The 17,379-nt window shown below is 68.5% G+C and overlaps 1 protein-coding gene across 8 annotated transcripts in view; it reads right to left on the bottom strand.

The window, feature by feature from the left end:
- Positions 1 to 17,379, bottom strand: part of PLEC (plectin) — a 53,037-nt gene that overhangs the window by 12,686 nt on the left and 22,972 nt on the right. For 4 of the 8 annotated variants that reach the window (XM_061122996.1, XM_061123000.1, XM_061123001.1 and 1 more), the window contains exons 2-26: positions 10,127 to 10,188; positions 9,656 to 9,745; positions 8,764 to 8,841; positions 8,591 to 8,683; positions 7,598 to 7,764; positions 6,851 to 6,966; positions 6,673 to 6,779; positions 6,467 to 6,586; positions 6,293 to 6,388; positions 5,994 to 6,121; positions 5,659 to 5,752; positions 5,049 to 5,203; positions 4,703 to 4,973; positions 4,537 to 4,614; positions 4,281 to 4,442; positions 3,899 to 4,003; positions 3,625 to 3,720; positions 3,298 to 3,423; positions 2,225 to 2,377; positions 1,993 to 2,147; positions 1,787 to 1,913; positions 1,423 to 1,606; positions 1,176 to 1,333; positions 875 to 1,053; positions 31 to 169 (exon numbers count right to left, since the gene is read on the bottom strand). In XM_061122996.1, coding sequence (XP_060978979.1) covers positions 31 to 169; positions 875 to 1,053; positions 1,176 to 1,333; positions 1,423 to 1,606; positions 1,787 to 1,913; positions 1,993 to 2,147; positions 2,225 to 2,377; positions 3,298 to 3,423; positions 3,625 to 3,720; positions 3,899 to 4,003; positions 4,281 to 4,442; positions 4,537 to 4,614; positions 4,703 to 4,973; positions 5,049 to 5,203; positions 5,659 to 5,752; positions 5,994 to 6,121; positions 6,293 to 6,388; positions 6,467 to 6,586; positions 6,673 to 6,779; positions 6,851 to 6,966; positions 7,598 to 7,764; positions 8,591 to 8,683; positions 8,764 to 8,841; positions 9,656 to 9,745; positions 10,127 to 10,188 — 3,239 coding nt within the window. Of the gene's footprint in view, positions 1 to 30; positions 170 to 874; positions 1,054 to 1,175; positions 1,334 to 1,422; positions 1,607 to 1,786; positions 1,914 to 1,992; positions 2,148 to 2,224; positions 2,378 to 3,297; positions 3,424 to 3,624; positions 3,721 to 3,898; positions 4,004 to 4,280; positions 4,443 to 4,536; positions 4,615 to 4,702; positions 4,974 to 5,048; positions 5,204 to 5,658; positions 5,753 to 5,993; positions 6,122 to 6,292; positions 6,389 to 6,466; positions 6,587 to 6,672; positions 6,780 to 6,850; positions 6,967 to 7,597; positions 7,765 to 8,590; positions 8,684 to 8,763; positions 8,842 to 9,655; positions 9,746 to 10,126; positions 10,189 to 10,767; positions 11,031 to 13,306; positions 13,466 to 14,820; positions 15,054 to 16,976; positions 17,035 to 17,379 lie in introns of those variants that run through there. The other 4 variants (XM_061123002.1, XM_061122999.1, XM_061122997.1 and 1 more) reach the window with 4 other exon arrangements.

The raw sequence follows: 17,379 nt of genomic DNA, 5'->3' as shown, positions 1-17,379 counted from the left end.
TGGCGGTGGGGTGCGGGCTGGTGGCAGTACCTTCATTGCAGCTTTGGTGGCCTCAAGCTCTGGGAGGGCAGCGGGCACAGCCTGGGCCTCCTTGAGCTGCTCCTCGTGGGCCCTGAGTGCATCCTCGGCCTCCTGCGTGCTGCGGATCACCAGGCTGATGGTCTTGAGCCTGGGGGAGGGCAGGGCCACATGAAGACAGGCTGGGTAAGAGACTGAGGGCCAAGGCCATGCCCTGGAGGGAGGCTCATGGGGGACTGAGCGTGTGGAGTTCCCACGAAGCTTCTGAAAACAATCTACGAGCCACATGAACGTGTATGCTGAAATGGACAGCGTGGGAAAAGGTGCCCATGTCTGGAAGTGAGGGCAGGGAGGAGGAAGGGGTCCTGGGGAGGACACATTCCCCAGGGCACGGGACGGGGAGGGGGCCCTCTCAGCACCCTGGGTCTCTGCTGTGTCACCCACAGCCCACCAGACCCCACCTTCCACCAAGAAGCTCCTCCCCTGAGGTTGCCAGTGTCCCCCAAGCCAAGTTCTGACCCTCGATGGACACGCCCCCTTCTAGCACTCTTCACCCTGTTGGGCTCCCCATGCCTCTGCACACTCGCCTTCCACATCTTGGTGACCCCCCCCCAACCTCCTGGTGTCCTGTGGGCAGGGGTGCCAGTCCTCCCACAACTGCTCTCACCCCTCAGCCCGTCCTCAGGAAGCCAGCCACACAGAATCCCTCGGCCACTCCGCGCCACCCCAGCCAGGTCCACGCCTGCTATCCCTCAGTGGACTCTCCTCATCGCCCAGCCCATCAGCCTGTCCGCACCCTCCCGCTCTGCTCAAGACCCCCTTGGTCTCCACCCCGGCCGCTGATCGGCACACTCACTTCTCCAGGTAAATGGCGGACAGGCTGCGGACCTGCTCCAACTTGCCCAGGGTCAGCTCCAGCTCTGAGCGCAGAGTGGGGGCCGCAGGGGACGGCTCGGGCAGGGCCAGGACCTTCTCGGCCTCAGCAGAGAGCCGGGCGACCCCCTTGCCCAGCCCCTCCACCTCTGCCTGTGCTTTCTGAGGAGACAGAGCAGGGGGCAAGCTGAGCCTGCGAGCCCGACAGGCAGCACCCTTGGGAGCCAGGGGCGGGGGGCGGGGTACGGGGTACGGTGCGGTGGCGGGGAGGGGCCGGGGCCTGCCTGCTGCTCGGCGATGCGCTGGGCACACTCCCGCGCGGGCTCCTTGTCCAGTGGCAGCCGCAGGCGGTGCACCGTGCGCGTCTCGCAAGCCTCCAGCTGCAGCCGGATGTCTTTGAGTTCCGAGATGCAGCGCTGACAGCGCGACTCCTCCTGCTCACCTGGGGAATAGGTCCTGCTCGCACGCTGCCCGGCCATGGATGGCCCCCCACGAGTCCCCCACCCCCACCCCCTGACTGCCCACACCTACCCTGCTCCAGGCTCTGCAGCAGCTGCTGGTAGTGGCGGCTGCAGGAGCCATACTCGCGCTCGGCCTGCAGCCGGTCCTCAGGCCCAAAGCCGCCAGCGTCCTGACTGTCCCGCAGAAAGGCCTGGTAGTGCAGCTCCAGGTTGCGGAGGGCCTGGCGCTGCTCCTCGGGCTTCAGCGTGCGGAACTGCGGGCAGGCGGGCAGGTGGGCAGGCAGGGGTGAGTGTGGCCGCGGGGAGACCCACACCCCACCAGCCTGGAGTGCTCAGCGGGGCCACTGTACCATGACCAGAGACCAGGGGGTGAGCATAGCCGTGGAGAGGCCCCACACCCCACCAGCCTTGAGCACCCGGCAGGGCTGCCGTACCGTGACCAGGGACCAGGAGCGGATGAGCTGCACGTCACGGCTGAGGCTCTGCCATGCCAGAAGGCTCTTCATGTCTGTGTGCAGCTGATGCCACAATGTGACCAAGGCCTGGTGCTGGGCCTCCAGCCTGGCGGGCAGGGCACAGTCAGAGGTGTCCAGGCACATGCCCTACCACCTAGCCGGCTGCCCCGCCCAGGACCACACACCTGGCCACGGCCTCCAGGGCCTCCTGGTTCGGTGGGGGCACGAGGAAGCACACGGAGGGCACGGCAGCCTCACTGCCGGAGCCGCTGAGCACCTTCCAGTGGAACGGCTGTGCAGGGCCCAGCATCTGGCACTCATCACCCTTGTGCACGGTCACCTGCGGCAGCCAGAGACGTCACCGTGTGGCCACGTCCAGCCCCCTCCACGGCCCAGCCCGCCCAGCCAGGTCCTCACCTCCACCTGCTTGTAATCGCAAACGGCCAGCAGCGGAACGCGGCCCCGTGTGGGCTGGGTGGGGTTGCGGGGCGTGAGCTGCACAATGGCCTTGGCCCGCTTGGCCAGGCCTGAGAGGTGCCCCCTGTACTCGTTCAGCTGGTCCTTCTCATCCTGCGGGGACGGGGGCAGTTAGGGGGCTCCGAGACCCTCTATGAGGACCCCCGTGCCTGCCCCAGGAAATGCATACGTGCCCCCTGCTGCCCCACAGTGCCCTGAGACCAGGAGTTCCTTCCCACGGTCCCTGGAATGTGGCGGGGCTGGGCACTCGCCAGGACAGGCCCCTGGGCTTCCACTGACACCCTCCTCCCTGGGCAGGACCAAGTGCCCCTCCCCACCCGCACCACAGCTCCGTCGTTCGGGGAGGGTGCCATGCCATCCTCTCTCTCTCCCCTCTGCCCTCCCTGGTCCTTGTGGAAGGGTGCACACCTCCTCCGGTTCAGCCCCTCCGAGGGACCAAGGACCACCCTAGGCCGCAGGTCAGAGTCCATGTGGAAGCTGCCTGCGCCTGTCCTGGCCAGCAGGGCCCCCGGCCCCCCTCCTCCGTCTCGCCCGGCCTGAGCACCATGCTCGGCCACCTGTGTCCACCTCAGCCCCACCTGCCCCAGACTGTCCGGCTCGGGATGCCGGTGGGCATCCTACAGCGCAGGACTGACAGCCCAGCGGCTGACTCAGGCCCCTCCTCGCTCCCGCGGCCCCAAGGGTCGGCTCTCGTACTGGCTCTGGGCAGCCACCTACTCTCGTGCCAGGCCCCTGCCTCTAAGCTGTCATCCACTCATACCCATCCCGCTATGCTGACCTCCCACAGTCTGACCTCTTCCGACCCCTGCTGGTCCCTCCAGTCGCCACCCTCTGCCTCCAGAGGGACCTTCCCCGGACATCAGCCCGGACAGCAGGCCTGCCTCCCCCCGTGCCGTCCCCAGCCCTGGACCACCCACGGCTGTAGCTGCCCTCCAGCCCCGCCGGCTGCGCCACCGGGCAGCCGCGTCTGCCCCTCACCCGCTGCACAGCCCTGGGCCGGCCGAGCGGCTCACCTGGGCGTCCTGCAGCAGGTCCTCCAGCCGCGTGACGGTGATGGAGCGGTCACAGGTGTACTTCCTGTTCAGCGTCTCCTGCAGCTTCCGCAGCTGCTCCTCGGCCTCCCGCACATCTGAGAAGAACTGGGGCGGCAGCAAAGGGTCAGAGTCCCCGGCCCCGGCTGCCCCAGTGTAGGGCGAGGGACCAGGCCAATGCCTGGGAACAGTGCTGACTGAGGTCAGTGAGACAGACAGTGTACGGACCCAGTGCACACCTGCAGCCCAGCAGAGGGACACCTCGAGGCCACTGCAGTGGGCTGGGCATGGGGGGAGCCCAAGCCTCACCTGGAAATAGGCGGTGTTCTCCTTCAGGTGCGCCTCGATGCAACAGCACAGCTGCAGCATCCAGCTCCACTGGGTCTGCAGGGCTGCCTGGAAGGACTGCCACACGGCATGCGGCCCGTCAGGCCCTGCCCGCCTTGTGGCCCGGGGTGCCCCAGCCCCCCGCCCCAACCAGGGGCCCTCCAGCCCCGCCCCCACCAGGGGTGACCAGGTGGGTCCCCAGCCCTGCCCCTCCCGCCAGTGGCGCCTGCAGGGGGTCCCTGCAGGCCCCTCTCACCTCCACTGTGGGCCGGGCAGGGTGGTCTTCCCGGAGCAGGCGGTCCCCAGTGCTCTGGATCTCTTTGATTTTCTTTTCTTTCAGCTCCAGCTCACGCATCAGGGCCTGACAAGGGCAGAGGCCTCAGGGGCAGTGCCAAGGCAGCACTAGGGACCCCGGCTCCCACCAAGTGCCCCTGGGCCTGGGCTGGCCCGGCCACCCACCGAGGGGCCCAGCCACCCACTGAGGACCCCCACCACCCACCAAGGGGCTCCGCCTCACTGAGGGGCCCGGCCACCCACCACCCACTGAGGGGCCCCGCCTCACCGAGGACTCCCACCACCCACTGAGGGGCCCCGCCCCACCGTGGGGCCCGGCCACCCACTGAGGGGCCCCGCCTCACCGAGTAGGCCTCCTTCTTGGCGGCCATGTTGCTGTTGCGCTCACTCCAGTCGAAGCCCACCTCCTCCTCCTCCTTCTCGCTCAGCCACATGAGCTCCTTGGTGGCGGCCGCCACGAAGCCATGCAAGCTCTCCAGGGACCGGAGGCGGGCCTTGGAGGAGTTCTGCGGGCAGGCAGGCAGGCGGGGGCTGTGTCAGCTGTTGCCTCCTCCTGGGACCCCCCTCCCCGCACCCACTTCCCGCCTGGCCCCCACTCACCAGCAGCTTGGCATACTGCAGGTCCAGCCGACCCAGGCAGTCCCGGTAGGCACCTCGGGTGGCGGGGGACAGCTGGCCCTGAGGGAGACCAGCAGGGTGAGGCCTGCGGCAGCCAGGACCTGCCCAACCCCGCCGTCCACCACCCTCACACCTGCTGCCCGCTCACCTCGTCGGTGCGGGCCCGCTCAATCTTGGCCCGGAACTCCTCAACGGACTGGTGCAGGCCGCGGTGGCTGCCCAGCTGTGCCTCCACGCTGGGCAGGTCCACGCCCCACTCAGCACCATCCACCCGGCGCTGGTTCTCCTCCACCCAGGCCAGCAGATCCTGCAGGTAGCGCAAGGTTGAGTCCTCAAGCTCGGGGTGCCGTGGTGTGCCCCGCAGACGCAGGTTGTACTCGGTGCGGATGGCCACCAGACGCTCGTGCAGGCGGTACACCCTGTGGGCAGGGCAGGGGTCAGGGGGGTCGTGGAACAGGGCTGCCTGCCGCAGGCACTGGAGGGGCGTGTCCCACCTGCGGTACATCTGCTCGCCCTGCGGATGCCGCCCATCCTTGAGAGCCTGCACGTCGTTGAACAGCAGCCGGATCATGCCGTCAGCCTTGTCCAGGTCTCGTTCCACCTCGCCCGCCCGCTGCGGTGCCTTGCCTGCGGCCAGCAGCCGGACGTCCTACAAGGCAATCACCCTCACTCAGAGCCTGGCCACCCTGTGCCCCCGCCTCTGGGCCCAGCCCGTCCTTTCCCTTTCCTCCCTAGCCAGCACCTTACGTGTCTCTAAGGCTTCTGATCAACCCCCCAGGCCCAGTTCTCTGTGGGGACCAGGGTCAAGTGCAAAGGCCTCCACTGGGTCCCAAAGCCAAGTGCTTCTCAGCCTTGTCGCCCATCACCCACCCCAGCAAAGTCCTCCCTGAGAGAGCCCCAGCCCAGGCCCCACGGTCTGGGTCCCCTTCTGCCACATCCAGCCAGCAGGCGGCTCAGGGCAGGCCTGGTGCCCAGGAGCCGGCTCTGCCCAATCTAGCGGTCAGAGGTGGCCCCACGCCAGGAGGCAGGAGCAGCGGCTGCAGGGCGTGGCAGGCTTGGGGCTCCTCCCTCTGTGCAGCCTCCCTGCCCAGGACCAGCCCTCACCGACTGCAGCAGGGCGTCGGCCTGGTTCAGCTGCTCCTCGCACAGCCCGGCCTCCATCTGCAGCTTGCTCACAATGCGCTGAAGACGCTCCAGTCTGCGGTCGAGAGCAAGCACGGCCCCCCCTCATGAGTGGCGACGGCCTGCCAGGCTTCCCGCCTCAGAGCACAGCTCCCTCCTGCTCCGGGCCTCCCTGCCGGGCTGTGGCCCACAGCTGAGCTGGCCCCAGTGTGGGCTTCCCAGCCCGGTGGTGGGGGTTTCCTCCCCAGGCAGTGACTCACCCTCGGGTGGCTTCCTTGCAGGGCCCCACCCGCCCTCCCGCCTGCCTGCCCGCCCACCTCTCAAACTCGCTGCGGAGCTGCTTCTCCCGCTCCAGGATGGCCACGTGCAGCTTGCCCCACTCCTTCTCCACATCCAGCGGGTGGTAGCCAGGGGGCACCTTGAGCTGGCCTGCTTGAACCGCTCCCTGTGGGCAGGGCCAAGCTCAGGCCGAGGCCAGCAGGCACCCAGGCCCCGGGCCCACCTGCCCTGAAACAGCCCTGGCCCCAGCTTAGTGAGGAGGCAGGCCAAGCCTGCTGGATGGGCCCCTGGGCCCCAGGCTCTTGGGCGGCTTCCCTCAACTCCAGGTCCCCCTCACCTCCAAGGACTGGTAGATGCCCTTGGACCGGTTCTTGTCTGCCTCCTTGGCTGGAAGCTCTGTCTCCTTAAACTTCAAGAACTGGCACCACAGGATCTGGGGACAGGGAGGTGTCAGTAGTGAAACCTGGGCGCCCACAGTGGACACAGGACCCCGCAGAGCAGGGAAACCCACCTCGATCTCCTCGAAGCTGGAGGGGAAGCGGCGTTCCTCGAAGGCAGCTGTGTGTGCCCGGATCCACTGCAGCAGCAGCAGCACCAGCTCCCGGTACTCCTGCCAGCGCAGCTGCAGCTCCTGGGGGGGGGGAGGGGGAACAGGCATGAGGGGCCGCCGGGGCCCACTTGCCCCCTGCCCACCCCGCCCTGCCGGCTGGAACTCACATTAGCCTTCACCCCGTCCTGCACGTCTGGCACACGGGGCATGGCGTCGTACAGGGACGAGACATAGGTGATGATGGACTTCTCGTCGGGCTGAGGGACGTCCACGTCTGCAAGGGAGGGGTGTCAGAGGGGCGCTGGCGGGGGGAGCAGGGAGGGAGGAGGGGGCAGTGGCACATACCCTCAGGGTCCAGGAGACGTGTAACCCCCAGGTCCCGCTCTGCTACAGAGAAAGCCTGGTCCAGGTTCTCCAGGTTGGTCTGACGATACACCTTGTTCATGTCGATGAGCATGGGCCTGGGGGCAAAGGAGCAGGTGGGGCAGGCAGGCAGGGACACGGGAGCAGCAAGGCCCCCTGGGAAGGTCAGCACACAGAGAGACCCTTTGCAGATCCCTGGGACACAGAGCCCCCAGCCCACGGTCACCCTGAGAAGCAACCCCTCACATGGCACCCATGTGCAGGCCCCGCCCCCACGTGCAGGGCCCGCCCCCAGGAGCTCCTGGGACCTGCGGGGCGCAGGGGCCCAGGGTGGGGTGCTTGTCTGGGCTCCCTGCAGCTACCCTGTCCACCAGGCCCTGGGTCCTGGGTGGGGGCTGAGGTTCCCCCAAGGACTGACCCCACTCAGGCCTCTTCTGGGGCATCAGTGTGGGACCAGTGCTCGTGGCTGTGAAAACCAGCAGCCCCGAGGTCCTCTGGCCTCAACGAAACCAGGAAGGGCCAGGAGGCGGCGGGAAGGGTGTGGGCCAGGTTGGGCCTCCCGGGGAGGCAGCTGGCAGCAGAGCCCATCTCCTGGGGAAGCGGCTCCCCGTGCACAGCACACACCTTCTCGCCGTCCCCTTTGCCCCAGCATGTCTGCAGTCGCCCGGCCGAGGGACTCGGGCGCCCACGCCCACCACACGCATGGCCCCGCCCCGCCCGGCAGCCTACTTGTGCCGGTGGATGATAGCATTGAAGAGGCGGCCGTCGCGCCAGCTGGAGGTGAAGTTGTCACAGCGTAGGCCCTGGTAGCCCTCCACCATGCGCTGGGACCACAGCAGCAGCTTCTCCTTGGCCGTCATGTCCTCTGACTGCCCGCTCACCTGGATGTCTGAGATCTGCCCGCACAGTGGGCAGGAGGCGGGGCTCAGGCACAGGCCCCTCGGCAGACGAGCCACCGGCCAGCAGAGGCCAAGCGGGTCCTGCCCACGTCAAGGAGCCGCTGGGACCCACCACCCCTCAGCGTCAAGAGCCCAGGTCACCCCAGGCAGCAGCTGCCACATGTGGGTGCCCTGGGCTCCCTCAGCCCAGCTACACCTTGCACCCCCCAAGGCAGGATCAGAGTTGGTGGAGGGTATGTGCAAGGGGCTCGCCCAGAAGCCCCAGGCCTAGAGAAGACTGTCATGAGGTGCAGGCGGTAGGGGATGGTCAGGGCCTCTCTGGCTGCAGGCCAAGGTTGGGTCCTAGGACTGGGCACGTGTGGCTACAGCCCGAGCCTGGCCCTGTACTCAGTCCAATCCTTTGGGCCCAAGTCTGCTAGCTTCTTTGTTCCCAGTTATCTGTCTGTCGGTCTGCCCGCCTGTATGACTCAGCTGCCGTGCCAGCCAGGCTCTGCCTGCCCAGCTTTCAGATTTGCGGCTTCCTGTGTGGCTGGGCAGGCAGTGGGTGAGTCAGCCCGAGCAGCGGGTGCCTCTCCAGAACCTTCCCTGTGGCGGGAGGCCACACAGAGCAGAGAACCCGTGCCTCTGCAGGGAGAGCCAGGGCCAGAGGCATGGGATAGGCAGGCCTTGGAGAGGCCTAGGCCTTCAAGCCATGGAGTTAGCACAGGGCTGCAGCGCAGGCTGACAGGAAGGCTCCAGGGGCCAGGCCGCATGCCCAACCAGGTGCCAGGCCCACCCTGCAGAGTCTGGAGGTGGCAGAGGGTCAATTGGGCAGCCGCACTACCTGGAAGTGCAGGATGATGGTCCAGATCAGGCCGAGGGTCAGCTTCGGGTTGCCGTCGGCAATGTCATCGTTCCTGATGTTCACCAGCTTCACCTGCAAGCAAGCGGGCCTCGGTCACACCCATGAGTCAGCCAGAGAAGGGGCCGGGGCCTGTGGCCAGTTGGGCACCTCACCTGGCGGTGACGGAGGTAGTCCAGGGCGATCTGCACGTTCTGCAGCTTGTGGAAGCGCATCCTCCCCTTCTCCCGCGGCTGCAAGGGGAGCATGCTGGTCAGCACCCCGAGCCCCCCTGGGATCCACAACCCTCACCCCGGGTCACCCACCCCAGCTGGAAGGGAGGACACGCTGGTCGGCACCCCCGAGCCCCCGTGGGATCCATGACCCTTACCCCGGGTCACCCACCCCAGCTTGGGGGAGGGGGTCTGCTGGCTCAGGAGCCAGGCCCAGCAACAGTTTGGGAAGTCCAAGGCCTGCTGCGGGAAGGAAGGAGGGGGCGGGGAGGACACAATAGCCAGGAAGCCACTGGCGGGCGGAGGGTAGTGGTTTGGGGGAGGGGTCCTCCTGCCAGCAGTGGCAGCCCCTGTGGGTCTCCGGCCCTGGGCAGTGCGGCAGGTGGGCTGCTGGGCAGCTCGAAGCAGGGCCATCTGCCCGCCCCAGCGCCATCGGCCGGGTGAGCCGGGCTCCTGGAGCCCACGTGCCGCCGTGGCCAGTGGGCACATCCACTCACCAGGCGCGAGCTCCTGATTACGTCCCGCTCTCTTGGCTGCCCAGCCAGAGCAGGGCAAAGGGTAAAGGGCAGAGGTCAAAGTTCAGAGTCCAAGCAGCAGAGAAACCAAAGCAGAGCAGAGCATGAGGTTACAGTGTCAAGGCTTGAGCACGGTGGGCAGCAGGGCCGTGCGCCCAGGCGCAGGGGTCGGGCGGCTCCCAGGCCAGGATGGACACTGACCAGGAGGCATTGGGGGGGAGCTGAGGCCAGGCCGGACACAGAGTTGGGGGGGCGGTCACGGGTAAGACCCCAGGAGGGAAGGCAGGCAGGGTTGCAGAGGGGCAGGCAGACACACGTACCAGGCTGTCCCCGGAGAGCACCTCCAAGAGGGAGATGAGGTTGTGGCCATCACGGAGGTCTTCATACAGGTCACTGATGTGCCTCTGAGCCTGCAGACACAGAGTGTGGGGCTGGCCCAGAAGGCTCGAGGCAGGGGGCCCACAGAAGACGCCCGCCCCCGAGGAGGCACCTACCTCTGCCCTCCAGTGCTACAGAGACCAGGAGAGACGAGGAGGAGGAGAAAAGAGACAGGAGATGAGCGAGCCAGGGGAGGAAGCAGACAGAAAGGACAGGTTCAGAGGTGGGAGGTGGGTCCCGGGGCAGAAAGCGGGCCCGACTGCGTGGATGCAGAGCGGGCTCCAGCCCTTGTTTGGGCCGGACGGCCAGGGCATTCTCCTCCACCCCCGCGACCCTGCACACATACACACACACACACACACACAGGCACTCCTGCACAGACGCTCACAACCGTGTGCGCACACACCACCAACCTTGATGAGGTGCTTGTTGACCCACTTGGTGAAGGTTTTCTTCTGCACACGGTCCCGTTCATCTGGGAGAGACAAGGCCAGGTTACCTGGGCCTGGAAGAAGCCCCGCAAGCCCCCGGGAGGTGACCGCCATGCAGACACAGTGGCTGGTGCCACTCAGAATCACACTGCCCTCCACCCTACAAGGCCCCAGGTAGTCCTGGATAGAAGCCGGGGGGGCCAGGCCCCAGGTGCCCACTGCTGGGTCTCCCAAGATGGGAGGGTCTGGAGCTGGCAGCCACAGCACACAAGTCCTGGCCTGCCCCGCCCCCACACAGGCTGCCTCAGGGGGCCTGAGCAGGCCCGGACCCAGACTGGGCAGGGCTAGGCGAGGGGAAGCTCTGTCCCCCTGCAGGGCATGGAGAGCCCTCCGCCCCCAACCGCCCAAGGCCCAGAAGCCCCCGCCAGCCTCTCTGTGTGGGGCATGGTTGGCTGGCCCCCCAGCAACTCTGCACCTGGGCCAACGCTGGTCTCAGAGTCTGTCCCCCAAATTCAGAGCCTCACAGTCTGGGCCCCACCCCATCCGATGCCAGGCTTCCTGCGGCAGGAACTGGGCCCTTCCTGTCCCACGCCTGCCTGCCCAGCGGCGTGGAGTCCCGCTACCTTTCTTGCCCTCTGAGGCCCTGAGCACGGCCAGGTAGAGGTTGTCCTCCGAGCTGGTCCTCTTGTGACCCAGGCCCTCAGGCTCGGGCATCCGCAGCCGCTGCTGAGACATGGTGCCACCCTGCCCCTTCAGCGCTCCGTCCCTCCCCCAGGTGCTGCGCTCGCGGCTGTGGGGCACACCACAGCGGAGGTGCTCGGTTCAGGCACGCGCGCTCACTCGGTGGGCTCTGCTCACTCAGCTCCGCTGGAGCCCAGTGCGGGCCACTCCCTGGCCACAGAACTCCCTAGCCGCTGTCCCCGCCCCGGGAGCCCCACCCCAGCCTGCACACCCCCAGAGAGGGAGTGTCCCGGCGGGAAGCAGGAAGGCGGCCCCTCCCCCATGGCCACACCTACAGCCGGGCAGAAACAGGAAACCCAGGGGTTTCCTCACCCACCCTGCCTGCAGCACCCCCTGAGGGAGCCAGGGTGCCAGGGGACCTGCACCTCACGGCCCACAAACACTGTGCCCAGGGCCACTCCAAAGGGGCCCCACAGGGAGGGTTGCCTGAGCGCCACTGGGCCAGGGAGCCCAAGGTCACGCGTCTTGAGGGGGGCACCAGCTCAGACTTGACCCAAGGCGGCCCCATGCCTGCCCAAACTGCCAGGCGGAGGGGCTCTAAGGAGGGACCCCCAAGGGGAGTGACACCTGGCTTGGGGGGGCTGGCTGCCTTCCCTGGAAGCCCTCCTAAATCACTCCTCAGAGACCTACACCCTACACCCTGCTAGGCTCCCGGGTACCCCTGGCTGCAGAGCCACCAGGTTCCAGTGAGGGCTGAGCTCCTCCCAGGCGGCCCACCAGGCTCGTCCTGGAGCAGTGCCCCCATCCGAAGGCAGAGTGCTTTGTGGGGCAGGAGGGGGCGAATAGCTGAGCGCTGACTCACCAGCCCTAAGCTGGGGAACTCTGCCCTGCGTCAGGGAGGGGGGGCCCAGGTCAGAGGGGAGCACCCTGAGGGGGCCCAGCCAGTGAGTCAGGGGAGGGGAGAGGGCCCAGGCAGGGTGACTCACAGGCGAGGAAGCCGCACCTGGGGTGATGGGGGCAGCCTGGGTGGGGGGCTGTTTGCAGGCGGGCGTGGTGCACGGATATCAGCCACTCAGGTTGTAAAAGTGGTAGGACAAAGGGCAAAGGGGTGCCACCCAGCTCCCTCTCGTCTCGCACACGGTGGCGCTGGCCACGCAGGGACTGCCCAGCTGCCCAGCCACTGCAGGAAAGAATGCACCGCCCTGACCACAGAATTTTCCAGTCAGAGACTTGGCTTGATGCGATCCAGCTGGGAGCTGCTGCCCCACCCCCATGGCGCCTTGGGCCTTGTTTCCAGGAAAGGCTCACCCCACCCAGCCGCTGCCCTTCTGTGGGGCGGGGGGGGGGGGGGAGGCACACCCCAGGGAGTAGGGGGCCCCAGCCAGGTGGAGCTGACTGCCCCCACCCCTACCCCAGGGGCCCTGCCACAGGTCACCTCACTCCCCAACTCTGGACAGAACCCCCTTCTATGCAGGGCCGGGAGAGGCCCCACACATGAGCCCTTCACCCCCCAGAGGCACTCCAGGATCCCACATCAGACCTCGCACTGGCCAACGCCCCAGTTCAGGGTCACCAAGGATGGCTCACCCCACTGCCAGGCACCCCGGCCAGGCGTCCAAGTTGGGGAGTCCCCCGCCCCAGCCCCTCTCCAGCGTCCTCTCTGCCACTCAGGCGCTCCAAGGATACTGGCTTGCTGACCGGTACAGGGTTCCACCTCCACCTTCCAAGCCCGGATCCCTCCCCTGAGCACGCCCTGCTGCCTCCAGATCCCCCCCCCCCCCGCCCCCGCCCCCAGGATCTCAAAGAGTGTCCTCTAAGGCGCTCCCTGCAGCCCTGCCGGCCAGTCCCTCACGCCTGGCTGCAGGACCCACCCTTCCCCGGCCATCCTATTCAGGTCCTCAAGAGACCACCCACCACTCCCCGGCCGGCCCTGCCCCGCGCGGCCCGCCCCCAGAGGCCAGGCTGCAGCACGTCTCGGCTGGCTCTCCCCAGCACTGCTGCTCCTGCCCCGTCCACCAGGCCAGTGTCCCCAGAGCTGCCCGCGACCCTCTGAAAAGTAACGTTGCCCCCTTACACAGATTTGGAAACTAAGGCAAGAATCTACGGCTAATGGGGCCGCTCCCGGGATAGGAAGCCTGGAGACGAGAAGGGAGCCGACGCCGAGAGCGCAGGGCGGCGTGGAGACTGAAACCACGCCCCATCCCCTCCCACCCCACACCTCCCGCGGGCAGACTGCCGACAGCCCGGTGCCCGGAACCCGCGGCCCCGGCCGGCCGGCCCGCCCCGCTCCCCACCCCCTTCTCCGGAGGGAACACGGGGGCAGAGGGGACTCCACCCCGCCTTCCTCCCCAGGTGTTTCCGCACGGAGCCTGGGGGCGGGGCTGCGCCTGGGCCGGGCACCGCCCCCGGCCCCCGGCCTTCCCCGGCGCTCGCGGAGTCGGGTGCCCCCTCCGGCGCCACCGCCCCTCCAGCCGCACCCACCTACGCAGCACAGCTGCCGGTAGAGGTAGCCCCTGCGCGCCTGCTCGCAGCCCCCATCCAGCCAGCACGGCCGTTCCAGCACGACCTCCTTCTGCGTGGCGAAAGCGACGCCCGCCCCCCGTGTGCCAGGCGCAGCCATGAGCCCGGGCGCCCTGCGGACAGCAAACAGGACGGTGCGTCGGCTCCCTGGCCCACGCGCGAGGCCGCCGGCTCAGCACGCCACACCCTCCCCCGCCGCAGCCGCCGGGCTGGACGCTGAGAACCTGCCCCCGGCGGGCGCCCCGCCCCATGGGGACCTGGAAGCCGCGCCCCCGCTTGGAGGGAGAGGACCCGGCTGGGCCTGGGGGCAGTAGGGGAGGAGGCTGCCCCAGGACAGAGGCTGGGAACTGCCGGAGCCTGGCGTTCCCGGGACGACCTCCGGGCTCCCGCGGGATTCGCGGGAAAGGCCGGGTGTGCGGAGTCGGGGGCTGAGAACTGAGCAGAAGCACCGAAAAGGGGCGCCGAGGGCAACAGGACCAGGGAGCGGCCAGGCCAGCGGCCAAAGGGGAGCCCGGTGCCCACGTGGGCACAGGAGACAAAAGCTGAGGGTGGGAGGGCCAAACTGAGGGGGGACTCGCTGGCCTGAGCGTTTTATTGAACCGTTTTGTTGAACGTCCGCGCAGCTGAGTCACCAGCCGCTCCCCAGCCCCCAAAGCCACGCCTAGGAGCCCCATCCGGACTCAGACCTCGGCCAGGTTCCCGTGGAGCAGGCCCACCAGGGGCGGCCCTGGCCACCTCCACCGAGGGCAAGCCTCCCCACCTCAGGCTATCGCCGGGCCGCCCTGCAGGTCCCCAGTGGGGCCGTCCCTCTGGCCAGAACCCCAGTCCCCTGCTCATTCACTGGAGTGGAGGCAGGCCCCACCCAGTCCTGGGCCGGGCGCCACTGCCGAGGGCTATAGCCTCGAGCGGGTGACCTGGAGCCGGGGGGAAGGGCAGCGTAAGCCCGGCCGCCGGTCCCGAGGCGTTATTGGGCCCTGGTTAAGGGCACTCAGGCACCTGTCCAGCTCCCGCAGCCCCACCTCCTGCGGCGGCCGTTCCTCAGTCCCCAGGACACCTGCACCTGCCCGCTGCGGTTTCCGTGTTGACAGTCAACCTGTGCTCGCCCCGGACAGACTGCTAGGGAAGGGCCTCCCTCCGGGACGGAAGGCCCCTGCCCCTTGCCGCCCCCTCCCCAGCTGCCCAGACCTCCCCCAGCCCTCCCTTCACACCCTGCCCAGCAGCGGGCTCCAGGCTGACGGAGGCAGAGTCCCGGCCCTGCCCAGACAAGCAGGAGGGATCTTCAGCGCAGGGTGCGGGCCGGGGGTCCACACCTTGTCTGGCCACGGGCCCGAGCGATCTTCCAAGACAGGAAGGGGCGGGCATAGGGAAATTCAGGGGCGGGAGGGAGGCGGCCCCTCGCCCGCCCCGCCCTCAGCCCCCTGGCCGGGTGGCGGCAAAAAACAGCAACCCGGGGGGATGGCCACCAGCGGCCTTACCTTGCTCATCCTGCACCCGCGGGCGCCCCCTGCGCCAGTGCCACACGGCGGCCAGGGTGACGGCGTGGCCCACGACCACGAGGGAAGGAAACAGGCTGCCCGAGGGCTCCATGGCTCTGGAGGCGCCGGCCTGCGCGCTCGGCAGGCGGAGCCGCCCTTCGGAAGGGCTGCTCGAAGCCGGTCAGCCCCCCTTCCTTCCCCGAGGAAGCGGAGGACGGCTGGGGGCGCCCGGGACCGGGGACCGCCCCCTGCGGGACCGCCCGACCACTGTCGGCAGCCGCCGCACCAACTGCGCTCCCGCCCGCGCCTCCCTCCCGCTCCGGCCACTCGCGCTCCCCACCCGCCCCACCTCCCACGGCGGCGCCGCTCCGCGGGCCCTGCGCGGCTCACACGCTCAAGGTTAGCGGAGGCTTAACCCGTGCTCACCCGCGGCCACACCCGCCAGGAGGAGGGGCCTGCGGGGACGCCTGGCTGAGCGCAGCCCCCACCCCCAGTCCAGCCCGGGCCCTCACGGCCTCACACGGGCCTCCCCCGCCCCCACAGGGGGTGACCGTGGCGCCTCGCACCCCATTCTGCCTCCAAGGGTGCCCCTAGGGACAGCTGCCAGCGCCCGGGTCCTCGCTGGCCTTCAGGCTCGCAGCAGACCCAACCGCTGTCAAAGACAGGGCGACCCGATGGCCCCCTGCCCCACCACGGACGGCAGACAGGGAGAGGGTGGGCCCTGCAGCGCCTGGAAGCAGAGCCCCGCGCCCTCCGCCCGCTGGGCTCTCAGAGGCAGCCCCACCTACCCGGCACAATCTTCATTGGGGACAGCGGCGGGGGCCCACGGGTCTGACGGCGAGTGGGTGTGGGTGCAGGGAGGGTCACAGGCCCCTCGGAGGCGGCAGCGAGCGCGACGGTGCGTGGAGGAGGGCACGGGCACTGCTGCTGTCAGCAGAGCTGTGTCCGTGGGGGAGGGGGGTGGGCAGGGGGCCCGCGGATATAAATATCCCAGGAGGGCAGGCCAGGCCCGTCATCTGTCCCGACTTAGAACATGACGTGCGGAGCCAGGGCACCGGCGCCAGGCCTGCTCCCACGGTGAGTCCAACAGGGGAAGCCTTGGGTGTCGGGGTCCACCTGGGAGCAGGGTGGCCCTCGGGCCTGGGGGCTCCCACCCCTGTTGAATGGGGTGCAGCTCCTGCCCTGCCCACCCTGCGGGGCATGGACAGCAGTCGGGGAGCACTTGGAAAGGCCACCCTGGCAAGCACCACCACCCTGCCCCCGCCAGGTCACCAAACAACACCTGGCCCAGATGGACGGGCAGGACGGCCTCCCAAGGTCAGGTCTCAGGCCAGATCGGGCCGGACCTCCCCCCCAACCCAGGAGGCTCAGGTGCTGGCCCTGGGCCCACACAGACCCTGGCAGCCGGGGGTCTCAGACGTCCCAGGGCCAAGGTGCGCTCAGGAAACAGCAGGTGGGGGTCGCAGTCCTGCCCCCTCCTCCCGGTCGAGTCTGACCCTCTGAGAACTCCCTGGAGGAAGCCCGCAGGCACCATTCTAGTCTGACCCTCTGAGAACTCCAAGGAGTAAGCCCCGCACGTCACCGCACCACACAGTTGAGGAAACTGAGGCACAGCACCGGCGAGGAACTCACCCCAGCCACGAGAGGCCGTGACGTCAGCCCTGGTCGACTGCCTGGAGCGTGTGGGCAGCCGGCAGCAGAGCACAGCAAACCACACTTGGTCTCTGGCTGCCAGGGAAGGGGTACCCCAGCCCACGTGGGGAGGCCATGGGCAACGGGGAGGGGGTGGAGGGCCAGGCCCACCCAAGCCTCCTGCCCATCAACCCCACGCTTCAGAAACTCAATTCTGAAGGGAACCGGCCTGCAGGGGCCAGCTCTGAAGGCCAGGGCTAGGCTCCTCCTGGGAAGACTCCGTGCTCTGACACCAGGGGGAACCACCTCCTGGAGGCATGAAAGTCTGGAGCAAGGCCTGGGGCCCTGAGACACCGCAGGCGGCACCTCTGAGACGGAGCCATGCTCATCCAGAATCCGCAGTCCTGCCCCTACAGGGCCCCGGCCACGGGCTGGTGGGGAGAGCCCAGCCCCAGCTGGAGGCCTGGACCCCTCCCTTCCGAAGGCCTGCACCCTGGCCTGACCCCGGCCCAGCCCTGCCCTACCTTGGCCCAGCTGAATCAGCTCCTCCATGCTGTACCTGTCCATGGCTGCCGACCATGAGCCTGGCTGTTCTGGAGCAGCAGAGAGGAGAGGAAGGGAAGGCAGGAAGGAGGGGAAGGGTGGGAGGCAAAGGGAGGGCTCGCGAGAGCCCTGGCCTCCCCACCCAGCTCTGGGAGCCTGGCTCCTCCTCACGGCCACCCCTTAGTCAGCGAGCCGGGCAGAGTGAAGCCCAGTGGACCGACGGGTAGGACCAGCCTGCCTGCAATCCCTGAGCCCTCAGGTGTGGCTGGAGGGCCCTCTGCCTGCCGGCCGGCCCACCCCACCCAGCAGCCTTCCCCCCCAGCACCGGCCCCACCAGCCTGCACCACCCCAGCCCCTCCTAGACCCCTCCCCTGCCTCGGCCTC

The sequence above is a fragment of the Dama dama genome, chromosome 21 (genome assembly GCF_033118175.1).
Source record: "Dama dama isolate Ldn47 chromosome 21, ASM3311817v1, whole genome shotgun sequence".
Taxonomy (NCBI): domain Eukaryota; kingdom Metazoa; phylum Chordata; class Mammalia; order Artiodactyla; family Cervidae; genus Dama; species Dama dama.
This window is presented reverse-complemented; position numbering and strand designations above follow the sequence as displayed.